At 37.3% G+C, this 22,387-nt stretch overlaps 1 protein-coding gene across 8 annotated transcripts in view; it reads right to left on the bottom strand.

The window, feature by feature from the left end:
• The window catches only part of UNC13B (unc-13 homolog B), a 231,367-nt gene that overhangs the window by 161,522 nt on the left and 47,458 nt on the right, over nucleotides 1-22,387 (bottom strand). For 7 of the 8 annotated variants that reach the window (XM_077912416.1, XM_077912419.1, XM_077912420.1 and 4 more), the window contains exons 2-4: nucleotides 12,048-12,077; nucleotides 8,571-8,670; nucleotides 269-386 (exon numbers count right to left, since the gene is read on the bottom strand). In XM_077912416.1, coding sequence (XP_077768542.1) covers nucleotides 269-386; nucleotides 8,571-8,670; nucleotides 12,048-12,077 — 248 coding nt within the window. Of the gene's footprint in view, nucleotides 1-268; nucleotides 387-8,570; nucleotides 8,671-12,047; nucleotides 12,078-20,925; nucleotides 20,945-22,387 lie in introns of those variants that run through there. The other variant, XM_077912418.1, reaches the window with a different exon arrangement.

Raw genomic sequence — 22,387 nt, 5'->3', positions numbered from 1 at the left:
GAGAAGGGGATATCTATCTGATATGGCTAAAAAAATGTTCTGGCACCTCTGAGTTCAGTCATAGGACAGAGAGAAGACAAGACTTAAATAAAATCCATTGAACCTCTGACTGAGGTTCATGCTCAATAGGCTGGTTGCATGCTCACTAATTAGAAAGGGGGGGGCAGAACAATCTAAGATGCATGGATGAATATTAGCTGAATGCAGCTACGATGGGGACAAGCATGGGCTAGAACCGTACCTCCAAATTGACAATGCATTGACTGACCTCATCCGACTGACGAACAGTCTTCAGTGCAATCCACACAGTCCCAACCATGGTGTCCCAGATCAGTCCTTTGTTCCATACTTCCACACTTAGACCCAGGTCCAGGCGACTAATCTCACTGAAGGAAAGAAGAAAGCCCTTAAAAGAAAGCCAGATAAGGATGCCAGGCAGGCTCAGTAAGAACATGTGACTCTTGGTATCAGGGTTGTGAGTTTGAGCCCTATGTTGGGTATAGAGATTACTAAAAATAACTAAAACTTGAAAAAAAAGCCAGATAATATGCAATATACATCTCCTACATCTATATCTCCTGTTTTGCTAAACCTTGAATACTTTCTCACAAGGATCCTGTTCTTGGGGAAAACCAAAATGTCCCAGAATGCTACAACCATTCTTTAGGTTCCTAGAAAACTATTTAAGTATCCATAAAAAAATTCCTTTGTTCATCCATCCTCTCTCCTCTGGAGCTACAAATATGGTTAGATTAATGCATTTTCTCACATACACACACACAAATGGGGGTAAGTAATGAGGGCATTACTGCCAGGCCTGCAAGCCTAGAATTTCTACCCTTACTAAGAAGTTTCATATGTTTATTATTAATAGTAACACTACCCTCAACTTACATTTACAAACTGTACATAGGAAACTTAGGGAAAGGCAAGGCTTCTTTACAAGATTTATGAAAGGGGGTTCAAGCAAAAGTAAAAGGGCTCCTGAAGAGATCCAGGTCTGACAGGAACTTGCGGTCAAAGCCAGGTAAGGGACACTAGGTGTGCCGGTTCACTCCACTCAGCTCCTGGAGAACCCATTAGTCATTATCAGTTAAAATAAATACTGTCACTTATAAACAAAATGTTTTTCAGAAGATAGTGATAAACACAATGATTTTCCTGTAATACTTTGGAAAAAAAATTTTTTAAAGAAGTCATTCCATGTCTTTTGCCCATTTCATGATTGGATTGTTAGTTTCTTTGCTGTTGAGTTTAATGAGTTCTTTATAGATCTTGGAAACTAGCCCTTGATACGTCATTGCAAATATCTTCTCCCATTCTCTAGGTTGTCTTTGAGTTTTGTTGACCGTATCCTCTGCTGTGCAAAAGCTTCTTATCTTGATGACGTCCCAATAATTCATTTTTACTTTTGTTTCGTTTGCCTTCATGGATGTATCTTGCAAGAAGTTACTGTGGCCGAGTTCAAAAAGGGTGTTGCCTGTGTTCTCCTCTAGGATTTTGATGAAATCTTGTCTCACATTTAGATCTTTCATCCATTTTGAGTTTATCTTTGTGTATGGTGAAAGAGAGTGGTCCAGTTTCATTCTTCTGCATGTGGATGTCCAATTTTCCCAGCACCATTTATTGAAGAGACTCTTTCTTCCAGTGGATAGTCTTTCCTCCTTTGTGGAATATTAGTTGACCATAAAGTTGAGGGTCCACTTCTGGATTCTCTATTCTGTTCCATGGATCTATGTGTCTGTTTTTGTGCCAGTACCACACTGTCCTGATGACCACAGCTTTGTAGTACAAACGGAAATCGGGCATTGTGATGCCCCCACCTATGGTTTTCTTTTTTAAAATTCCCCTGGCTATTCGGGGTCTTTTCTGATTCCACACAAATCTTAAAATAATTTGTTCCAACTCTCTGAAGAAAGTCCATGGTATTTTGATAGGGATTGCATTAAACGTGTACATTGCCCTGGGTAACATTGACATTTTCACAATATTAATTCTTCCAATCCATGAGCATGGAATATTTTTCCATCTCTTTGTGTTTTCCCTCAATTTCTTTCAGAAGTGTTCTGCGGTTTTTAGGGTATAGATCCTTTACTTCTTTGGTTAGGTTTATTCCTAGGTATCTTATGCTTTTGGGTGTAATTGTACATGGGATTGACTCCTTAATTTCTCTTTCTTCAGTCTCATTGTTAGTGTATAGAAATGCCACTGACTTCTGGGCATTGATTTTGTATCCTGCCACACTGCCAAATTGCTGTATGAGTTCTAGCAATCTTGGGGTGGAGTCTTTTGGGTTTTCTATGTAGAGTATCATGTCATCGGTGAAGAGGGAGAGTTTGACTTCTTCTTTGCCGATTTGAATGCCTTTGAATTCTTTTTGTTGTCTGATTGCTGAGGCTAGGACTTCTAGTACTATGTTGAATAGCAGTGGTGAGAGTGAACATCCCTGTCTTGCTCCTGATCTTAGGGGAAAGGCTCCCAGTGCTTCCCCATTGAGAATGATATTTGCTGTGTGGGCTTTTCATAGATGGCTTTTAAGGTGTTGAGGAATGTTCCCTCTATCCCTACACTCTGAAGAGTTTTGATCAGGAATGGATGCTGTATTTTACCACTCTCTTACACCATACACAATGATAAAATCAAAATGGATGAAAGATCTAAATGTGAGACAAGATTCCATCAAAATCCTAGAGGAGAACACAGGCAACACCCTCTTTGAACTCGGCCACAGTAACTTCTTGCAAGATTCATCCATGAAGGCAAGAGAAACAAAAGCAAAAATGAACTATTGGGACTTCATCAAGATAAGAAGCTTTTGCACAGCAAAAGAAACAGTTAACAAAACTCAAAGACAACCTACAGAATGGGAGAAGATATTTGCAAATGATGTATCAGATAAAGGGCTAGTTTCCAAGATCTAAAAAGAACTTATTAAACTCAACAGCAAGGAAACAAACAACCCAATCATGAAATGGGCAAAAGACATGAACAGAAATCTCACAGAGGAAGACATAGACATGGCCCACAAGCACATGAGAAAATGCTCCACATCACTTGCCATCAGGGAAGTACAAATCAAAACCACAATGAGATACCACCTCACACCAGTGAGAATGGGGAAAATTAACAAGGCGGGAAACCACAAATGTTGGAGAGGATGCGGAGAAAAGGAAACCCTTTTACACTGTTGGTGGGAATGTGAACTGGTGCAGCCACTCTGGAAAACTGTGTGGAGGTTCGTCAAAGAGTGAAAAATAGATCTGCCCCACCACCCAGCAATCGCACTGCTGGGGATTTACCCCAAAGATACAGATGCAATGAAATGCCAGGACACCTGCACCCTGATGTTTATAGCAGCAATGTCCACAATAGCCCAACTGTGGAAGGAGCCTCGGTGTCCATCGAAAGATGAATGGATAAAGATGTGGTCTATGTATACAATGGAATATTACTCAGCCATTAGAAACGACAAATACCCACCATTTGCTTCGATGTGGATGGAACTGGAGGGTATTATGCTGAGTGAAATAAGTCAATCGGAGAAGGACAAACTTTTTTTTTTTTTTGGAGATTATGTTGTGCTCTTTATTGCCAAAAATAAAAGCTTTTAAAAAGACATCTCCTGGGATCCCTGGGTGGCGCAGCGGTTTGGCGCCTGCCTTTGGCCCAGGGCGCGATCCTGAAGACCCGGGATCGAATCCCACATCGGGCTCCCGGTGCATGGAGCCTGCTTCTCCCTCTGCCTATGTCTCTGCCTCTCTCTCTCTCTCTCTGTGACTATCATAAATAAATAAAAAAATAAAAATTAAAAAAATAAAAATAAAAAAATAAAAAGACATCTCCTGTTAATAAATATCCCTTCCTTTCTGTACCAGATCTCTGGTTTGCTCCTGGCTTCTCCCACCGACTAATTAACTACTTTAGGTTACAGAGTCAAGGCCAGACCTTCAGTAAGGGCCTCACTCCCCAACTCCCAAACTTAAATCATCAGGCCACTGGCAGTGAAGTTCATAACTGATGAGTAGAGAATGAAATACAGTGTTTATCTGGGGTGGGGGGCAGCCAGAGTCTATGGTCTCATTCATTTGGGGAATATAAATAATAGTGAAAGAGAATAAAGGGGAAAGGAGGAAAAATAAGTGGGAAATATCAGAAAGGGAGACAGAACATGGAAGACTCCTAACTCTGGGAAACGAACTAGGGGTGGTGGAAGGGGAGGTGGGCGGGGGGTGGGGGGAGGTTACTGGGTGACGGGCACTGAGTTGGGCACTTCACAGAATGAGCACTGGGTGTTATTCTGTATGTTGGCAAATTGAACACCAATAAAAAATAAATTTATTATTAAAAATAATAGAAAGAAAGAAAGAAAGAAAGAAAGAAAGAAAGAAAGAAAGAAAGAAAGAAAGAAAGAAAGAAAGAAAGAAAATAAAGAAATCATTCCAGAGGGGGATCCCTGGGTGGCTCAGCAGTTTAGTGCCTGCCTACAGCCCAGGGCCTGATCTTGGAGCCCCGGGATCCAGTCCCACATCGGGCTCCCAGCATGGAGCCTGCTTCTCCTTCTGCCTGTGTCTCTGCCCCTCTCTCTCTCTTTCTATGTCTATCATAAATAAATTAAAAATAAATAAATAAAAATAATAAAAAGACAAAACAGAATTTAAAAAAAGAGAAAGAAAGAAACAAACAAACAAACAAACAAATCATTCCAGAAAGAGCCACATAACCACTAAGCAAAAGCAACATCATACATGGTGGAATATCAGTGGAAGGGCCAAATCAAATGTAATTACAGTCTTAGAGTGGAACAAGTAAACACTTATATTATGCTAAAAACATCCCCCAGAAAGCTCTTATTGAAATATAAGATTATTTGAAAGGAAATCCGAGAAAGATGAGAAAAGGCCAATTCTAGCAGAAAAAGCAGAAAGGTATTCTCAGGGAGACAACAGCTATTCATCACATGAAGTTTCAAGTTCACACTTTAGAGAAAGCTTGGTTTCCCTGTTCTATTAAGACACATGTTCTCAGATTCACAAGTTTAATATGTGGTATAACAGCCATAGACTTCTCATTAAGTGTGTTGAAAACAAGTGAAGCAAAGAAAATCCACCCCTTTTACATAAATACAATAGAACAGATAATGTACTAATGAGTTCACTTAATTAATGTTTCCTCAGCACATATAATATGTACGGTTTGGTACTCTGAGCAAAATACACAGTAGGACCCAGTTCCTATTTCTAAAACCTTTCAAGCTATCTTGAGAGCTGTTCAAAGCCACAAAGTAGGTTACTAAACCCAGCCAGTTAAGTTAAGGTGTTCACAGTGTGAGAAAACTAAGCTTTTGTCATAGTTTCATTCAACCTAATTAATCAATTAGCCCTGGAAAAGACATCTGATAATCCCAAATCTTTTGAATCTGAAAAAGAAAAAAATTGCTTAGGAATACATACATAATGTTCCTCAAGTAAGTCCTAAGCAACATCTCAAGCCAATAGATGAAAGAAACAGCCAGAGGTCTTTACAGCTTGAATTGGATAGAAAAAAAGTTCTTAGGGAACTCTGGGGAATAAAACTCAAACAATAAGGATATCTTCTGTAAGAAGCTTCTTTATCTAAGAGAGACAGATCATGAAAGACTCCTAACTCTGGGAAACGAACTAGGGGTGGTGGAAGGGGAGGTGGGCGAGGGGTGGCGGTGACTAGGTGACAGGCACTGAGATGGGCACTTGATGGGATGAGCACTGGGTGTTATTCTATATGTTGGCAAATTGAACACCAATAAAAATAAATTTATAAAAATAAATAAATAAATCAATAAATAAAAATAGAAGCATCTTATCTCATCTATGTGTGTTCAGCAGGCCCAATTTAAAAGAAGTCTGAGATGGGACGCCTGGGTGCCTCAGTGGCTGAGCACCTGCCTTCAGCTCAGGCTGTGATCCCAGGGTCTAAGATTGAGTCCCACATCAGGCTCCTTGCTTCTCTCTCTCTCAGGAATGAATGAATAAATAAATAAAATCTTGGAGAAGAAAAGAAGAAGAAGAAGAAGAAGAGGAGGAGGAGGAGGAGGAGGAGGAGGAGGAGGAGGAGGAGGAGACGACGACGACGACGACGACTACTTTCTTGCCTGTGTCTCTGCCCCTCTCTCTCTCTTTCTATGTCTATAAAATAAAATCTTTCTTCTCCAAGATTTTATTTATTTATTCATTCCTGAGAAGAAGAAGAAGAAGAAGAAGAAGAAGAAGAAGAAGAAGAAGAAGAAGAAGAAGAAGAAGAAGAAGAAGGAAGAAGAAGAAGAAGAAGAAGAAGAAGAAGAAGAAGAAGAAGAAGAAAGAAGAAGAAGAAGAAGTAGTAGTAGTAGTAGTAGTAGTAGTAGTAGTAGTAGTAGAAGTCGTCGTCTGAGAGCTCTCTCTTTATGCATCATCCCCCGGAGCTCTGGGGAACTCCTATCCTCTATGAATCAATCAATAATATATGTGCATAAACATATACAACATTTTGGGCTAGGCAAATTCACGTAAGTAAAGATGCCCTACTTTCCCTTAAATGAATAATCTAGTCCTGGAAATAAGATACAGAAATATTAAAGATAAATAATGAGAAATACAAAACTGAGTATTAGATACTGCCACATAATATATCAGAAGAAAGAAAAAAGGAGAAAGGGAGATAAGAGACCAGCAATGGAGCTGCCAGTGACAAAAGAATAGAGTAGGAGGAATAGGAATAGGAGCATAAAAGAGGAAAATGTAGCTAATAAAATCTATGTGTAACAGGAGAGAGCAAAGTCAAGGTGGGAGATGAAAAAAATTCACACAATCACAGAAGGGTTGAAAGAGGAAGTGCTATGGGAAATTGAAAAATAAGCACATAAGAATAAAGAGCTAGCTATGCTGATGAGAGGCTGTAGAAGATCACTAGGTTTCACACAATGGAACAATTGTAACAGTAAGTGATTATTATTGCCAACTGGAAGTCAGAAGAAAGTTGGATTGCTGGATTTTATATGTCAATAGTCATGGGAAGAGACCTGAATAAACCACTCATAGCTGACTTTGCCATTACAGGTATAGAGAAAGGAACACACAGTCTTACTCTCATGTCACTGTAACTGAGAAAGGGAATGAACGAGGTTTATAATCTTGAGAGGCAACCAGTGGAGAAATGTTGACAACACTAGCCCTCTTTCTTCTTGAAGCCCTAGTTCTCTCAGTTTCCTGTTTCCCCTTCTCTCTCTCTGTTCATTCCTTTTTAGCCCCCTCTGTCCCACTTTAAATGCTGGTGCCCTCCAGGCTTTACCCCAGGCCCTGTTTTCAATTTACTCACACTCTCCCTAAACTTCCTCATCTAAGCCTACAGCTCCAACTGACCAAAATATTTCTCCAATCCAGGACTTCCTTCCTGAGTGCCAGATTCAAGTCCCTAATTATCTTCTGTACCTCTCTTCCTACCAGTCCTGTAAGAACCTCAAATATAAGCTTATTCATTACTGATCTTATGTTGTCCCCTATCCTAATAACTAGCACAACAACTACCCAATCATGCAAGACAAATCTACCTCCTCAACACCTTCTTTCCATCCTTTTCTATCTATAGCTTCTGGTACTGTCCCTCATAATGTTACCCTTTAACTACTTATAATGTAGTTTCTTAAATGGTACTATAAGAAGCAATATATTAAAAGCCCAAAGGACTGAAAGGAATCTACATGAAAATAATCATCTCTACGTGCCTCTGAGATGCACCACAAAACTTGGAAAGCAATTTCACTTCCATTTCAAAACTCACAGCAATTTTAATACATTTTCTTGTTTGGCACTCTCATGCCTAACTTCCCAGAAAACAAGCATAACCTCGTAAAAAAAGATAGACCTTTACAGGTAAAGTAACTGTCACTCAGAGAAGCTCAATGATTTGTATAGTCTTTCAGAATGATATTCTACATTTTTCTCCCCTTTTCTAGAGCAGAAAAAAAATTCCTGAAACTTCAGAGGAAAAAAAGAAGTGTCAAGTTTTTAAAGCCAGAGCTTACAATCATAATATACTACATTTTGTGTTATATGTGAGAAATTCTATTAGTGGTCACTCATTTTTATTAATTAGAGAAAGTATGACATTTCACTCCATAAAGCAAAAAGATTTTAAGCACAGAAATCCTCATCTTCTATAACAGGTAACCTGGGTATACATACATGCACACACTCAAATTCTCTCTCTCAAACACACACATACATACACAGACACACACACACACACACACACATAACCACATTCCTTCAAGGAACCTTCTGAGAATCAAAGATTTAAATTATGTTTAATATCATGCCAAGTATATTGTACTATATCCTAATTCTGACCACTGGGAAAATCTTACTAGACAGTGTATTTACCCACATAAATGAATTGGGAGTTTACTTGTATTCATAATTCACATAATGTAGAATCAATTACACATCCAGGAAAGAACAAAACTGCAGATGTACTTCACCCACCTCACATCTCACTTGTTCCTGCAACTCTGTAGTTTTCATAAAGAATATTGTAGGCTGCTGCTGCTGCAAAATACTTACAACATAAAATCTTGTTCCCAAGAAGGTTGATCACCACGAACTGCTACAGTTGTGCTCTTCACATTCTGCACTTTCAGGGTCACATATGTGTTAAATTTATCTTTAAAAAAATGCAAAATGAAGAATAATACTTAGTGCTCAGATTGTTACTCAATCTCACAAAACCTTTGGAATTGAGTAACCCAAACTAAAGTATTATATGTTGAAGAAAAATATAAAACTATATTGTGTACCATATGGCATCATTCTAAGCATGCAGAGCTATAAAAAGTTATAAAACACATTCTAGTCTCAAAAGCATAGGCTTTAATAGTTTTCCAAATTTTAGAGATAAATATTTGACCCTGTAGACACACATACACACAAATGAAAACAAAAGTTCATGAAATACAAGATGTAATCATTGGTATTTCCTATTCTAATTTATTTAAACTATTCCATTAATCACAACCAAATTGATTTTATAGACCATCTTCAGTTTGAAAAAAAAATCTAATTGATCTAGTAGAAAAGTTAATAAAATGATGAAATAAGTCTATCAAATAAAATCTTTAAAAATATATAAAATAAAATAGAAATAAGTATCATAAGAGAAAGAGAAAAGTGGTAAAGGATCAGAGAGGAAAGGGTTACCTCTAGCTGTTGACAGGGACAAGAATTGAGAAAAGGTCCTCATAAAGGAAAGAGATTCCAAGCTTGATCTATTAAGGCTAGACGAAGCCACAACTTACATAAAAAGCAATAGTGGGACACCTGGGTGGCTCAGTCCTTTTAGCATTTGACTCCTGATTTCAGCAGGTCAGATCAAGCCCACCTACCCACAGCTTCTATGTTCAGAAGGAGTCTGCTTAGGATTCTCTCTCCCCCTCTCTTTGCCCCTCCCACACTGTGTACTCACCCTCTCTCTCTCTCTCAAATATATAAATCTTTAAAAAAAAGAAAAGTAGGGGTGCTTGGGTGGCTCAGTCGGTTAAGCATCTGCCTTCAGCTCAGGTCAAGATTCCCAGGTCCTGGGATCAAGCCCTGCTTTGGGCTCCCTGCTCAGTAGGGAGTCTGCTTTTCCTTCTGCCCCTCCTCTCCCTTCACTTGCGCACACATGCACTCTCTCTCTCTCTCTCTCTCTCTCGCTCTCGCTCTCATAAATAAATAAAATCTTAAAAAAAAAAAAAAAAGGCAGAATCAGACCTACAAAAACAGAGAATAAACTGATGGTTGCCAGAGGAATGGGGAAGGGTAAAATGGGGAGTGAGAGACAGAGGCTCCCAGTAATGGAATGAATAAGTCACAGGAATAAAAGGCACAGCAAAAGGAATATAGTCAATGGTACTGTGATAGTATCATATCGTGACAGATGGTAGCTACACCTGTGAGCACAGCATAATGTATATACTTTACAATCACTATGTTGTACGCCGCCAACTATAACATTGTATTTCAACTACATTCATTTTTTTAAAAATTTTAGATTAAAAAATTTCATACTACCTAATATTGATAAGGGTTTGGATAAACAGTTATATATACTTTAAGTATAATCTTCCCAAAACTTTCAGAAATACAGTGTGGCAGCAGCTACCATATTTTGTTTTTAAATGCATACCTTTGGCCCAGCAATTCTCTATTTTTGGATTCTAGTGTATAAATACTCTTGCAAAAGCAGATAGTGATAAATGCACAAAAACATGTATTGCTTCTAATAGTAAAAAAAATGGAAACAACCTAAATATTCATCAATCAGGAACTTAGGGTACAAATTTATAACAAAATTCTGTATACTTAAAAAGAAAGAAGCAGAGGGGTTCCTGCCTGGCTCAGTTGGTAGGGCATGGGATTCTTGACTTCAGAATCATGAGTTCCAATCCCACACTGGGCAGAAGGTTAACTTTTTTTTTTCTTTTTAAGATTTAATTATTTGAGGGATGCCTGGGAGGCTCAGCAGTTGAACGTCTGCCTTTGGCCCAGGGCGTGATCCTGCGGTCCTGGGATCAAGTCTCATATTGGGCTCCCTGTGGGGAGCCTGCTTCTCCCTCTGTGTCTCTGCCTCTCTCTGTGTGTCTCTCATGAATAAATAAATAAAACCTTTTTTAAAAAGATTTATTTATTTATTTGAGAGAGAGAGAGAGAGAGAAAGTGAGCACACATGCAGGAAGAAAGGTAGAAAAAGAGGAAGAAAGAAACCCAGTACATGATGCTGAGCATGGAGCATGATGTGGGGCTCAATCTCACAATGCTGAGATCATGACTTGTGCTGAAACCAAGAGTCAGAAACTTAACTAAAGTGCCACCTAGATGCCCTCAAAGTTAACTTGAGATAAAGAAATAAAAACTAGATATATGTACCCATACACACTCAAAGTGATCTGTTGGAATAAAAGCAGGTCAAACAAAGTTAATCTATTTGTTTATATAGGCTTATGCACAGACAAAACCTGAGAAGGTATACACAAACCTCTAAATAGTTATTGCTGAGAAGTAGAATTGAGTTGGCCAAAAAGTAAGGGGACTTTAAGTTTTCACTAGATATAGAGATAGATTTCCTTAATGTTTTACAATAGCATTGACTTTTTCCAGCTTTATTGAGGTATAATTGACAATTTAAAATTGTATGTATTTAAAGTGTACAACTTGATTTGATATACATTGCTAAATAACCACCATAATCAACCTAATTAATATAGTCATCACAACTCACATAATTACCATTTTCCTTTAAAGTGTGTGTATACATTGACAGCTTGAGATCTACCCTCTTAGCAAATTCCAAGTATACCATACTCATTAATTATGAACACACTATATGTTAATTCGCCAGAAATTATTCACTTTGCATTACTGAAACTTTGTACCCCTTGACCACATCTTTCTATATTGATTTTAAACAATAAATTTTGTGAATTTATGTGATCAGTGAATTAAATGAAATTAATGACTGATTAAACATTCAGTCATTCATTTATTTGACAGAGAGAGGGAGCACAAGCAAGGGGAGTGACATGTAGGAGGAGAGGGAGAAGCAGGCTCAAGGGGAGTGACATGTAGGAGGAGAGGGAGAAGCAGGCTCCTCGCCAGCAGGGAGTCAGACTCAGGGCTCAATCCTAAAACCCCAGGATCACCACTCCAGCTGAAGGCAGACACCTAAATAACTGAGCCACGGAAGCACCCCTTAATGACTGTTTAAAAGATTGATTTTTAGGGGCAACTGGGTGTTTCAGTTGGTTAAACATCTGCCTTTGGCTCAGGTCATGATCTCAGGGTTCTGGAATTGCCCCACAACAGCCTCCCACCTGGGCGGGGGAGCCTGCTTCTCCCTCTCCTTCTGCTGGGTGCACATGCTCTCGCTCTCTCTCCCTCTCTCTCTTAATAAATAAAACATTAAAAAAAAAAAGATTGATTTTAAATCACAGCAAGTAAAAAAAAAAAAAAAAAATCACAGCAAGTATGAAGGGAAAAGACATAATAATTAAAGACTGGCCTTACCTGGTGAACCCTGGAATTTGGCTCTTTTAACTGCAAGAGAAAAAAAGAGGACACCATAAAGAACTTTTGCAAATTCATTAACTAAGCAAACTTTTCTTTAGCACCCACTATATGCCAAGATTAGAGTTAGAACTAGATTTGTAAATCTAAGTCTAAGAGAAAAGAAGCTGGGACCTCCAAACAAAGCTTGAAGGCAAAAAGTTAGAAGGGCCCTTATGAGTAATCTAATCTAATCTCATCCTCAATGCAGAAATCTCCTATAGCCTCCTGACAAAGAGGTAGAGGAAATTAAATTACTCCTATGGCCAGCAACCAGTTTCATGTCACATATCTAAGGTTTAAGTTATATATGTTTTTCATTTAAAGCCCATGATAGAAGGGCACCTGGGGTGGCTCAGTGGGTAAGCGGCTGCCTTTGGCTCAGGTTGTGATCCTGGGGTCCTAGGATTGAGTTCCGCATCAGGCTACCCACAGAGAGCTTGCTTCTCCCTCTGCCTATGTCTCTGACTCTTTCTCTGTGTCTCTCATGAATAAAAAAAAAAAAAAAAAAAAAAAAGCCCATCATAGAAATCCCTCCATTTCATTTATGCCAAAAGAAGAGTTCAATAGTCCAGATTTAGCTAATAGGTCTTAAACAAGGATGAGAAGTAATTTCTTCTAGGAATAACAAGATAACAAGAGAAGCTCCTATCCAAATGACCTCAAAGAGCTATTTACAAAACATCAGTGAAGAACTGATGAAAGAATCCCACACTAGGATTGTAGCATGCCAGCTTCTAGAAAAGGTCAAAGACCACAAAGATGCAGGAGAACTGCTAAATTCCAGTAAACACCAAATATTTTCCCATCAATGAAGATTAGGACTAAGTGTGCAGGGGTGGGGGGAGAAAAGGAAATACCAAGACAATGCCTAAAAAGAATACTTAAGAGTACAGACCTGCCACTCTCCTTGTGCTACATTACAGTTCAAAGCTCCACCTTAGCTGACATCCAAGCCCTGCCCAATACATCCTCGAGATGGGTAATTCAGTACATTTTTACAAGACTCTCTCCACTTTCAGGTAACACTTAACGCTAAAATCTATTTTGAATCAAAGTATGTTTCCCACTGGACTGCCCCTTGTAGTCTCACATCAATTCCTATTCTTAAGTATTTTTTAATGATTTCATTTAATCTAAGACTTACTGTAAAACTACAATAATCAAGACAGTGTGGCATTGGCATAAAAATAGACACAGATCAACAAAATTGAAATATATATGAAATATATAAATATAATCTATATATTATCCTTACACTTCATACCAAAGGCAAAACTTGAAATGATTCATGAATAGAACTAAATAGACTGAAACTATAAAATATCTAAAAGAAAACAGGAAATCTTAGTGATCTTGGGCTAGGCAAATATTTCTTAAATTGAATACAAAAATCATGAACTTTTTAAAAAAATGGATAGACTAGACTATTTAAAACGTGTATTCAAGGAACTGTTAAAAAGGCAAGTATGGGGTGTCTGGGTGGCTCAACTGGTTAAGCTTCCAACTTTTGATTTCAGCTCAGGTTGTGATCTCAGGGTCAGGGCATCAAGCCCCACATCCAGCTCCACAATACGCATGGAGTCTGCTTGAGATTGTCTTTCTCCCTCTTCCCTTCCCCCCTCTCATACATGCATATTCTCTCTCTCTCTCTCAAGTAAATGAGTAAAACCTTAAAAAAGAAAATAGTTGGGGTGCCTGGGTGGCTCAGTGGTTGAGCGTCTGCCTTTGGTTCAAAGTGTGATCCCGGGTCCAGAGATCAAGTCCCCCATCAGGCTCCCTGCTGGGAGCCTACTTCTCCCTCTGCCTGTGTCTCTGCCTCTCTCTCTAAATAAAATCTTTAAAAAAAAAAAAAAAAGCAAGTTTAGGAGGAAATATTTGCAAAACATGTATGGTCAGTATGATCAGACTGATAAAATTGTAAGAAAAAAAATCTCACAACTCCGTATTAAAAAAAATCAAAAACCCACATTTAAAACGTACAAAACAAGGGTACCTGGCTGGCTTAGTTGGTAGAGCATATCAACATCTCAGGGTCATGAGTTCAAGCCCCACATGGGGTGTAGAGCTTACTTAAAAAAAAAAAAAAAATTTTAACCACACTTATCAATTTCATTAGCACCAAAAAAATTTTTTTTAATACTTAGGTATAAATCTAACAAAACAAGTACAAAATCTAGATGAGGAAAACTACAAAACTCTGATGAAAGATATCAAAGAAGTAATTAGAGAAATAACCCATGCTCATGGACAGAAAGACTCAATATTGTCAAGATGTCCATTCTTTCCAACTTGACCTAGAGACTCAAATACAATCCTAATCAAAATCACAGCAAATTAATATTAAAATTTCCTCCATCACTTAAAACAAACAGTTCAAGGGGCAGCCCCGGTGGCTCAGCGGTTTAGCACTGCCTTTGCCCCAGGGCGTGATCCTGGGGACCAGGGATGGAGTCCCATGTTGGGTTCCGTGCATGGAGCCTGCTTCTCCCTCTGCCTGTGTGTCTCTGCCTCACTCTCTGTGTGTCTCTCATGAATTAATAAATAAAATCTTAAAAAAAAAAGCAGTTCAAAAATACTACTTTACACCACAATTTTGCAGGATTGAGATTTTGAACATCTAAATTGATGGTTTTTACCCATGAGTTATTCAATATTGTTAGCACTATGATTTCCTTATATTTGTATTATCATGTGATGAACTGTAACTATGTAATTAAACAGAATTCTGACAATCATAGTCTGCTAACCTTTAAAATGTCACTCATTCCTGCATTCATTGGCTATTTTCAAAATACAGTAAAAAGTCCCTTTCTTTAAAAAAAAAAAAAAAAAAACCCAGCAAGTTATCTTGTGGATATGAACAAACTGATTGTAAAGTTTATATGGAAAAACAAAAGATCCACAATAGCCAACTCGATACTGAGATTCAATACTACACAACTTTCAAGACTTATTATAAAACTGATAGTAATCAAGACAGTATGATTTTAGCGAAAGAACAAATAGATCAATGGAACAGAGAGCCAGAAATAGACCCACATAAATATAGTCAACCAAATTTTTTTTAAGATTTTATTTTTAAGCAACCTCTGCATCCAATGTGGGTCTCAAACGTACAACCCCGAGAGACACATGCTCCACCAACTGAGTCAGCAAGGTGCCCCAGTCAACTAATGTTCGACGAAGGAGCAGAGGCAATATGATGGAGCAACAACAGCTTTTTCAACAAATGGTGCTATAACTATTGGACATGTACATGGGGGGAAAAAAGAAGAACCAAGAGACCTTCACAAAAATTAACTCAAAAGGGATCATAGACCTAGATGTAAAACACAAAATCATGAAGATAACAAATGTCTAGAAGATAACACAGGAGAAAATTCAGAAGACCTTGGATATGATTAGGACTTTTCAGACACAACACCAAGGCACAATTCATGAAAGTAGCTGATAAGCTGGACTTCAGTAAATTAAAAATTGTTCTCTGAAAGGTCATATCAAAAGAATGAGAAGATAAGCCACACACTGGGAAAAGGTATTTGCAAAAGACACATCTCATATAGAACTGTTCTCCAAAATACCCAAAGAACTCCTAAAATTCAACAGTAAGAAAATACACTACCTGATTTTAAAATGGGCATAATACACTAACAGATACTTCACCCAAGAAGATATACAGGTAGCAAGTAACCCCATAAAAAGATATTCAACATCATATATCATTAGGGAATTACAAATTAAAACAGGGTTAAGCAAGAAAGAAGCTGCCTAAGAACTGAATTAAATGGATAGCTAGCTATTTGTCTTTTGTGCTCGTTAGTATCAAAGCACTCTTCCTCTTCTGAAGGAATCCTAAGAGAGACGGGAGGCAGGATCTAAAACCCACTACAAAAATAAATAAATAAATAAATAAATAAATAAATAAATAAATAAATAAATAAATAAATAAATAAATAAATAAATCCCACTACAGAAGCCAAAGGCAGCAGACTTAAATGCAGTAATCACATGGTCCCAACTTCAATTTTGAGGGAGTGAAACTAAGATGCAGGGTTGGTTAGAGAAAACTGCAGAGAAGTTGGTATTCCAAAGGAAAGGCATGATGTCTAAGACAGTAGAGTTCTAAAGGACAACAGTATGTTTCTAGCGGTTTTAGAGTACTGCCAAGAACCCTTCCTGTTAATAGGTGTTGGGAGCTTATGCCAATTTTCCTTTTTATCTCCATTTTACAGATTAGAAAAGTTAAGCTCAGAGAGTTTCTGTGATTATGAAAACATTTTCTTGAGAAAAGAAACAGCATTAAAAAGCCATGGAAAGAATCACAGAGGAGCATGTTTTTCTACATGTTTGTCATGAAGATAACAGCACCTAAAATCTGAGTGTTTCCCAACCTTCCAATGAAAGGCAAAGTCCACTATCCCCACAAAATGTCCAAGAGTTTGGGTACAGGTATTTGGGGCTAGTCAGACACAGGGCTAAAACAAAAGAATTATAGTATCTTAAATCAGAGCTTTTCCTATTTATAAATAAATGTAAAAAAAAAGAAATCGTTCTAAATCTCCTTTGGAAAGACAGCACAAGAGGATAACCAGAAAGTCCAGAAATGAAATAGATACATTTTGTTCACTTTTCAGTTCTTCCTATGCTCTATTATCATTGCTCCTTCCTGAAACTGTGCCAACATGCCTTTCCTCCCATCCTGTATTACTGTAAATTCTTAACCTTTTAGAAGTCAGACTCCTTTGATAATTTAACAAAAGCTACAGATCTGCTCTCCAGAAAAATGCACAATCTACAAAACAGTGTGCATATCATGGAGAAATCCATGCAGTTTAAAATCATCTGCTAATAAAATTCCTTTTTCCTAAAGTTACCAATGTTGTTGCTCTCCCTAGATTTTTCTGTTTAAATCTGCAGAAGTTTACTTTTATTGATTAATCTTATGTTTATTTGCTCTATTAAAACGAGCTAATTACATGGTGTTTGCCCAATGATATTTGCAAGTACCTCTTTGGAGTTGGATGGAATCATTGCTAATCCAGGGTCTACTCTAGCCCAAGTAATAATAAACATAGGCCCTTGAGAAAAATCAAAATCTATGTTTTTTTAAGTTTTTGTCATGAAGATACAGTGCCTAAAATCTGAGTGTTTCCCAACATTTCAATGATAATTCTTGAGATGTACATTAATCCTACAGAAGTGGAGCAAAAATAGCAGCAGCTAATGCTACAAAAGCATTGCAGTTATTTGGGAGAAGCACAGGACAAGGAACCAGGTCTTGATTCTAGACTTGGTTCTGACACTTCATTAGTGGGCCCTTAGACCAAAAGAAAAAAAAGTAATTATCTTGGCCCTTGGGGTTTTTAAATAGAAGGCAAATATTATGTCTGTTCTGGAAAACGAAGGTTTTTATCTATTGAGTTTCTGTGTAAATGGGGGGAGGAGGAAATAAAAGAATTGATGTGAAAGGACACTGAAATGTAAAAAAGCATTCATTTCAGTTCCCATTTTTAAATTAACTCCTATTTTTATAAATTAAAATGTTTTCATGACATGCATCAGGTTTTAGTAAAAAGAACCACACAGAAATTCACTTGAAAAGTCAAACTGCACTGATGTTACCTGAAAAATAAAATCCTCAGAAGTCTTATTTACCTAGTTTTAATGATTTAATCTGGAATTTGGATACTTATACCAGAGAGTAACAAAGACTGCTTCAGGTATCATTATTTTAAATCTTAGAATACTATATTAAATTTGACTTCATTTCTATTTTTTACTTTACTTGTCATAATATATGTGTATATTTAAGTCTCATACACTTTTTTTTTTAAAGACTTTATTTATTTATTCATGAGAGACCCAGAGAGAGAGAGGCACAGACACAGGCAGAGGGAGAAGCAGGCTCCATGCAGGGAGCCTGATGTGGGACTCGATCTGGGGTCTACAGGTTCACACCCTGGGCTGAAGGCGGCGCTAAACAGCTGACCCACCGGGCTGCCCACTTCTTTTATTTTTAAAATCTTGATACCAGCTAAGGTGAGAGACTCCTGCCTACTTCTTTAGTATTTGGCTTACTCTTTTATTATGTGTGTGTGTGTTGATATGATCATAAGATTTTCCCCATTAATTTTTTTAAAGATTTTATTTATTTATTCATGAGAGACACAGAGAGAGGCAGAGACACAGGCAGAGGGAGAAGCATCCTCCATGCAGGGAGCCCGATGTGCAACTCGATCTTGGGACCCTGGGATCAAGCCCTGAGCCAAAGGCAGACGCTCAACCACTGAGCCACCCAGGCTTCCCTCCCAATTAATTTTTAATGTCGTTATTACATAAACAGGTTTTCAGATGATAACTAAACCTTTATAAATTTTGGAATAAAATGGCAAGTTCCCAAAATCAGTGTTAAGATTGATCAAAACTACATTTAACATCTCTAAATCAAATGAGGAAATTACATTTTAAAAATATTTAGGTTTCCGCTGGAGGATGGCACAGGAAAAAAAAAATTAGGTTTCTTACACTTGAAAACAGCATGTCGGGATCCCTGGGTGGCGCAGCGGTTTGGCGCCTGCCTTTGGCCCAGGGCACGATCCTGAAGACGCGGGATCGAATCCCACGTCGGGCTCCCGATGCATGGAGCCTGCTTCTCCCTCTGCCTGTGTCTCTGCCTCTCTCTCTCTCTCTCTCTGTGACTATCATAAATAAATAAAAATTTAAAAAAAAGAAAGAAAGAAAACAGCATGTCTATTTATTTAACCCTTCGTTAATGTCTTGGTTTTCAATTTCCTACGAAATTAACTTATTTTGGCCCCATACATCTTTTGCTATATTTCACAACAGCACTTTTTTTGTTGTTATTGCCAATGGTATTTGTACTTCATAGAAATGCAGCTAACTTTTGAAAATTATCTTAAATTCATTAATCCTGTTATACTCTTTCATTTTTAGGCCTAGATTCTCTAGTTTTCTATATAGAAAATCATATCATCTACCATTTTTTTCTTTCTTTTCAAACCTACAATCTTTTCATTATTTTTTTGATCTTATGGCATAGGTTAGGACTCCCAAAAAACTACTAAATGTAAGTAATAAAAGTTGGCATTCATGAATTAAGTGGGAAATTTTAAAATATTAACTCCCTGAATTTAAATTTTTTATTGAAGTATATTCCACAGTTACATTAGTTTCAGGTATACAACCTGAACTTGATTGATTCAACAAGTACATATGTTCACAAGGGTAGCTACCATCTGTCACCATACAATGCTATTACAATTCCATTGATCATATTCCTTATGCTATATCTTTCATCCCTATAATTTATTCATTTATTCCATAAATATCTCCCACCCACTCCTCTTCACTCATTTTGCCCATCTCCCCCTACCCACCAACTAGCAACCATCAGTTTGTGCTCTGCATTTATGGGTCTGTTTCTGCTTTTTATTCATTTATTTTTTAGATTCCACTTATAAGTAAAATCATATGGTATTTGTCTTTCTTTCATATACCCTTTAGATCTACCCATGATGTTGCAAATGGCAAGATCTCATCCTTTTTTATGACTAAGTGATATTTCAGTGTACGTATATGCCTGTGTGTACATAAATGATTGTTTTTAATGTTTCAGCATTGAATACAATGCTTACTATAGTATTAACTTTTTATTTTGAGATAATTATAGATTTACAGAGTTGCAACAATAATAGAGGGGTCCAGTGTACCCCTGCACCCAGTTCCTCCTAAGAGTTAAATCTTACGGAAACCCTATATAAGCTTATATAACCAGTACAATATGAAAACCAGGAAATTAACATAATGTTAATTTATGTTAATGTTAAACAACATATATGTTGCTCTATGGTATTACATATGTAGATCCACATAACTACCATTGCAATAAAGATCTATTAAAAAAAAAAAGATCTATAAATATTCCATCACAAGATATCCTTCATGATACTGCTTTATAGTCATGCTTACCCCCTCCTTCATCATCTCTAACTCCTGGCAACCACTTATCTGTTCCCCATCTGCATAATTTTGTCATTTCTAAGAACATTATACAAATAGATTCATATAGAAAGTGGCCTTTTTAAGAGTGCCTTTTTCTTTCTTTTTTTTTTTTTTTAAGATTTTGTTTATTTATTCATGAGAGACACAAAGAGAGAGAGAGAGAGAGAGAGAGGCAGAGACATAGGCAGAGGGAGAAGCAGGCTCCATTCAGGAAGCCCAACGAGGAACTCTCGAGACTCCAGGATCACGCCCTGGGCGGAAGGCAGGCACTAAACCGCTGAACCACCCAGGCATCCTGAGTGCCTTTTTCTAATCAGCATAATGCCCTCAAGGTCCATCCAAGCTATTATGTCAATATAAAGTTATATTTTTATAGCCACTATGCCAAACTCTTATGTACTTAGATCATTTACATTTAATGTAATTCTTAAACTGTTAGGGCTTAAGTCTGTCATTTTTTGTTTTGTTTGTTCTCAGTTTTTTTTTTTCCTATTTTCTTTTTCCTGCCTTCCTGTGGGTTAAACATTTTGATTTATTTATAGTGTATTTTAATGTATCACTTTAATACAGATATTTTTAGTGGTTCCTCTTAGTATTACATTCTACAGATGTAACATCACAGTCTAATATCATCAACATTTCACCAGTTCAAGTGAAGTATAGAAGTTGTTATGTTGCCTTTATGTCACCTTACCATTTCTCCACTTGTAATATAATCATCTTAAATATTTCCACTACAAAGAGGAGAACCACATAGGACAATATTTCAATTGCTGAACATAATTTAGAAACTCAAGAAGTATATTATATTTACCCATTTTTTTCTTTCCATTGTTCTTTCTTCTAATGTTCCAAGATTTCTTCTTTTATCATTTCCTTACTGTTTCAAGAATCTTCTTCATCTAAGAACATCTTCATTCTTCAAAGATACTTTCTCTGGATATGGAATTTTGAGTTAACGGTCTTTTTCTTTCTGCACTTGAAAAATTTTGTGCCACTTCCTTCTGGTCTCCAAGGTCTCTAATGAGAAATCCATTATCATTTAAATTGTTTTTACCCCAGGGACACCTGGGTAGCTCAATGGATGAGCCTTTGGCTCAGGGCGTGATCCAGGGTCCCTAGGATCGAGTTCCAAATGGGGCTCCTCGCAGGAAGCCTGCTTCTCCCTCTACCTATGTCTCTGCCTCTCTTTGTGTGTCTCTCATGAATAAATAAAATCTTTTAAAAAATTGTTTTTTACTCTATAGATATATTTCTCTCCTGCTGCTTTCAATATTTTTCTTCATCTTTAATTTACTGAAGTTTAATTATGTGTCCTGGTGTGGATTTCTTTAGGTTTATCATGTTAACAGTTTTTTCAGCTTCTTAAATCTATAGATGTATGCTTTTTGCCAAACTTGAAAAGATTTCAACCATTATTTTTTTGAATACTTTTTCATTCCCATACTGTTTTTCCTCTCCTGAAATTCTGATGACATGAATATCAGATATTTTCCGAACACCCCATAGGTCTCTGAGGTTCTCTTCATTTTCTTTGTCAGTCTATTTTCTCTTATTTAAACAGAACAATTTCTATTATCCTATCTTCAAGTTCACTGCATCTTTGCTTTCTCCACTCTGCCACTGGGCTCATCCACGGAGTTAATTTTGGTTATGTATTTTTCAGTTCTAAAATTCCACTAGGTTCATCTATAGACCTTCTATTTCTTTCCTGAGATTTTCTAGCTACTCATTTATTTCAAGTGCATTTGTAATTATTAACTGAAGCAGTGTTATGACGGCAGTTTTAAAATCCTTGTCAGATGACTCTAATCCCCGTATCATCTCAGTAAAGTTTGCACTTGTTAATTATGTAAAACAAAGCAACAAAAATATTCCCTTGAAACAATCAGAGGGATAGTCTAACTAGTATGAATGGTTTCTATAAAAGGGCAATTATGTCTTAGATTGTGCCTCCCCAGTAGTATTTAACTCTACAAATAACGATGTTTTAGTTGATCCCAAAATAGACACATTAAAAGCCTGAAAGCAACTGGTCTAAAGTTTGGCTTTGAACAGAGTTTGGATCAATACTCAGCAGGCAAGGGTAACTACAGGTAAACTCATAGGTATCATTCATTACTCTAGAAAGGGAAGCTTATAAATTAAGAAATTATTCAGATGTTTAAAAATACATAAAGATATACTTGACCAGGGGGATCCCTGGGTGGCTCAGCGGTTTGGCGCCTGCCTTTGGCCCAGGGTGTGATCCTGGAGTCCCGGGATCGAGTCCCACA

The sequence above is a fragment of the Canis aureus genome, chromosome 10 (assembly GCF_053574225.1).
Source record: "Canis aureus isolate CA01 chromosome 10, VMU_Caureus_v.1.0, whole genome shotgun sequence".
Classification (NCBI taxonomy): Eukaryota; Metazoa; Chordata; class Mammalia; order Carnivora; family Canidae; genus Canis; species Canis aureus.
Note: the sequence above shows the minus strand (reverse complement) of the source record. Positions and strands in the feature narration are given on the sequence as shown.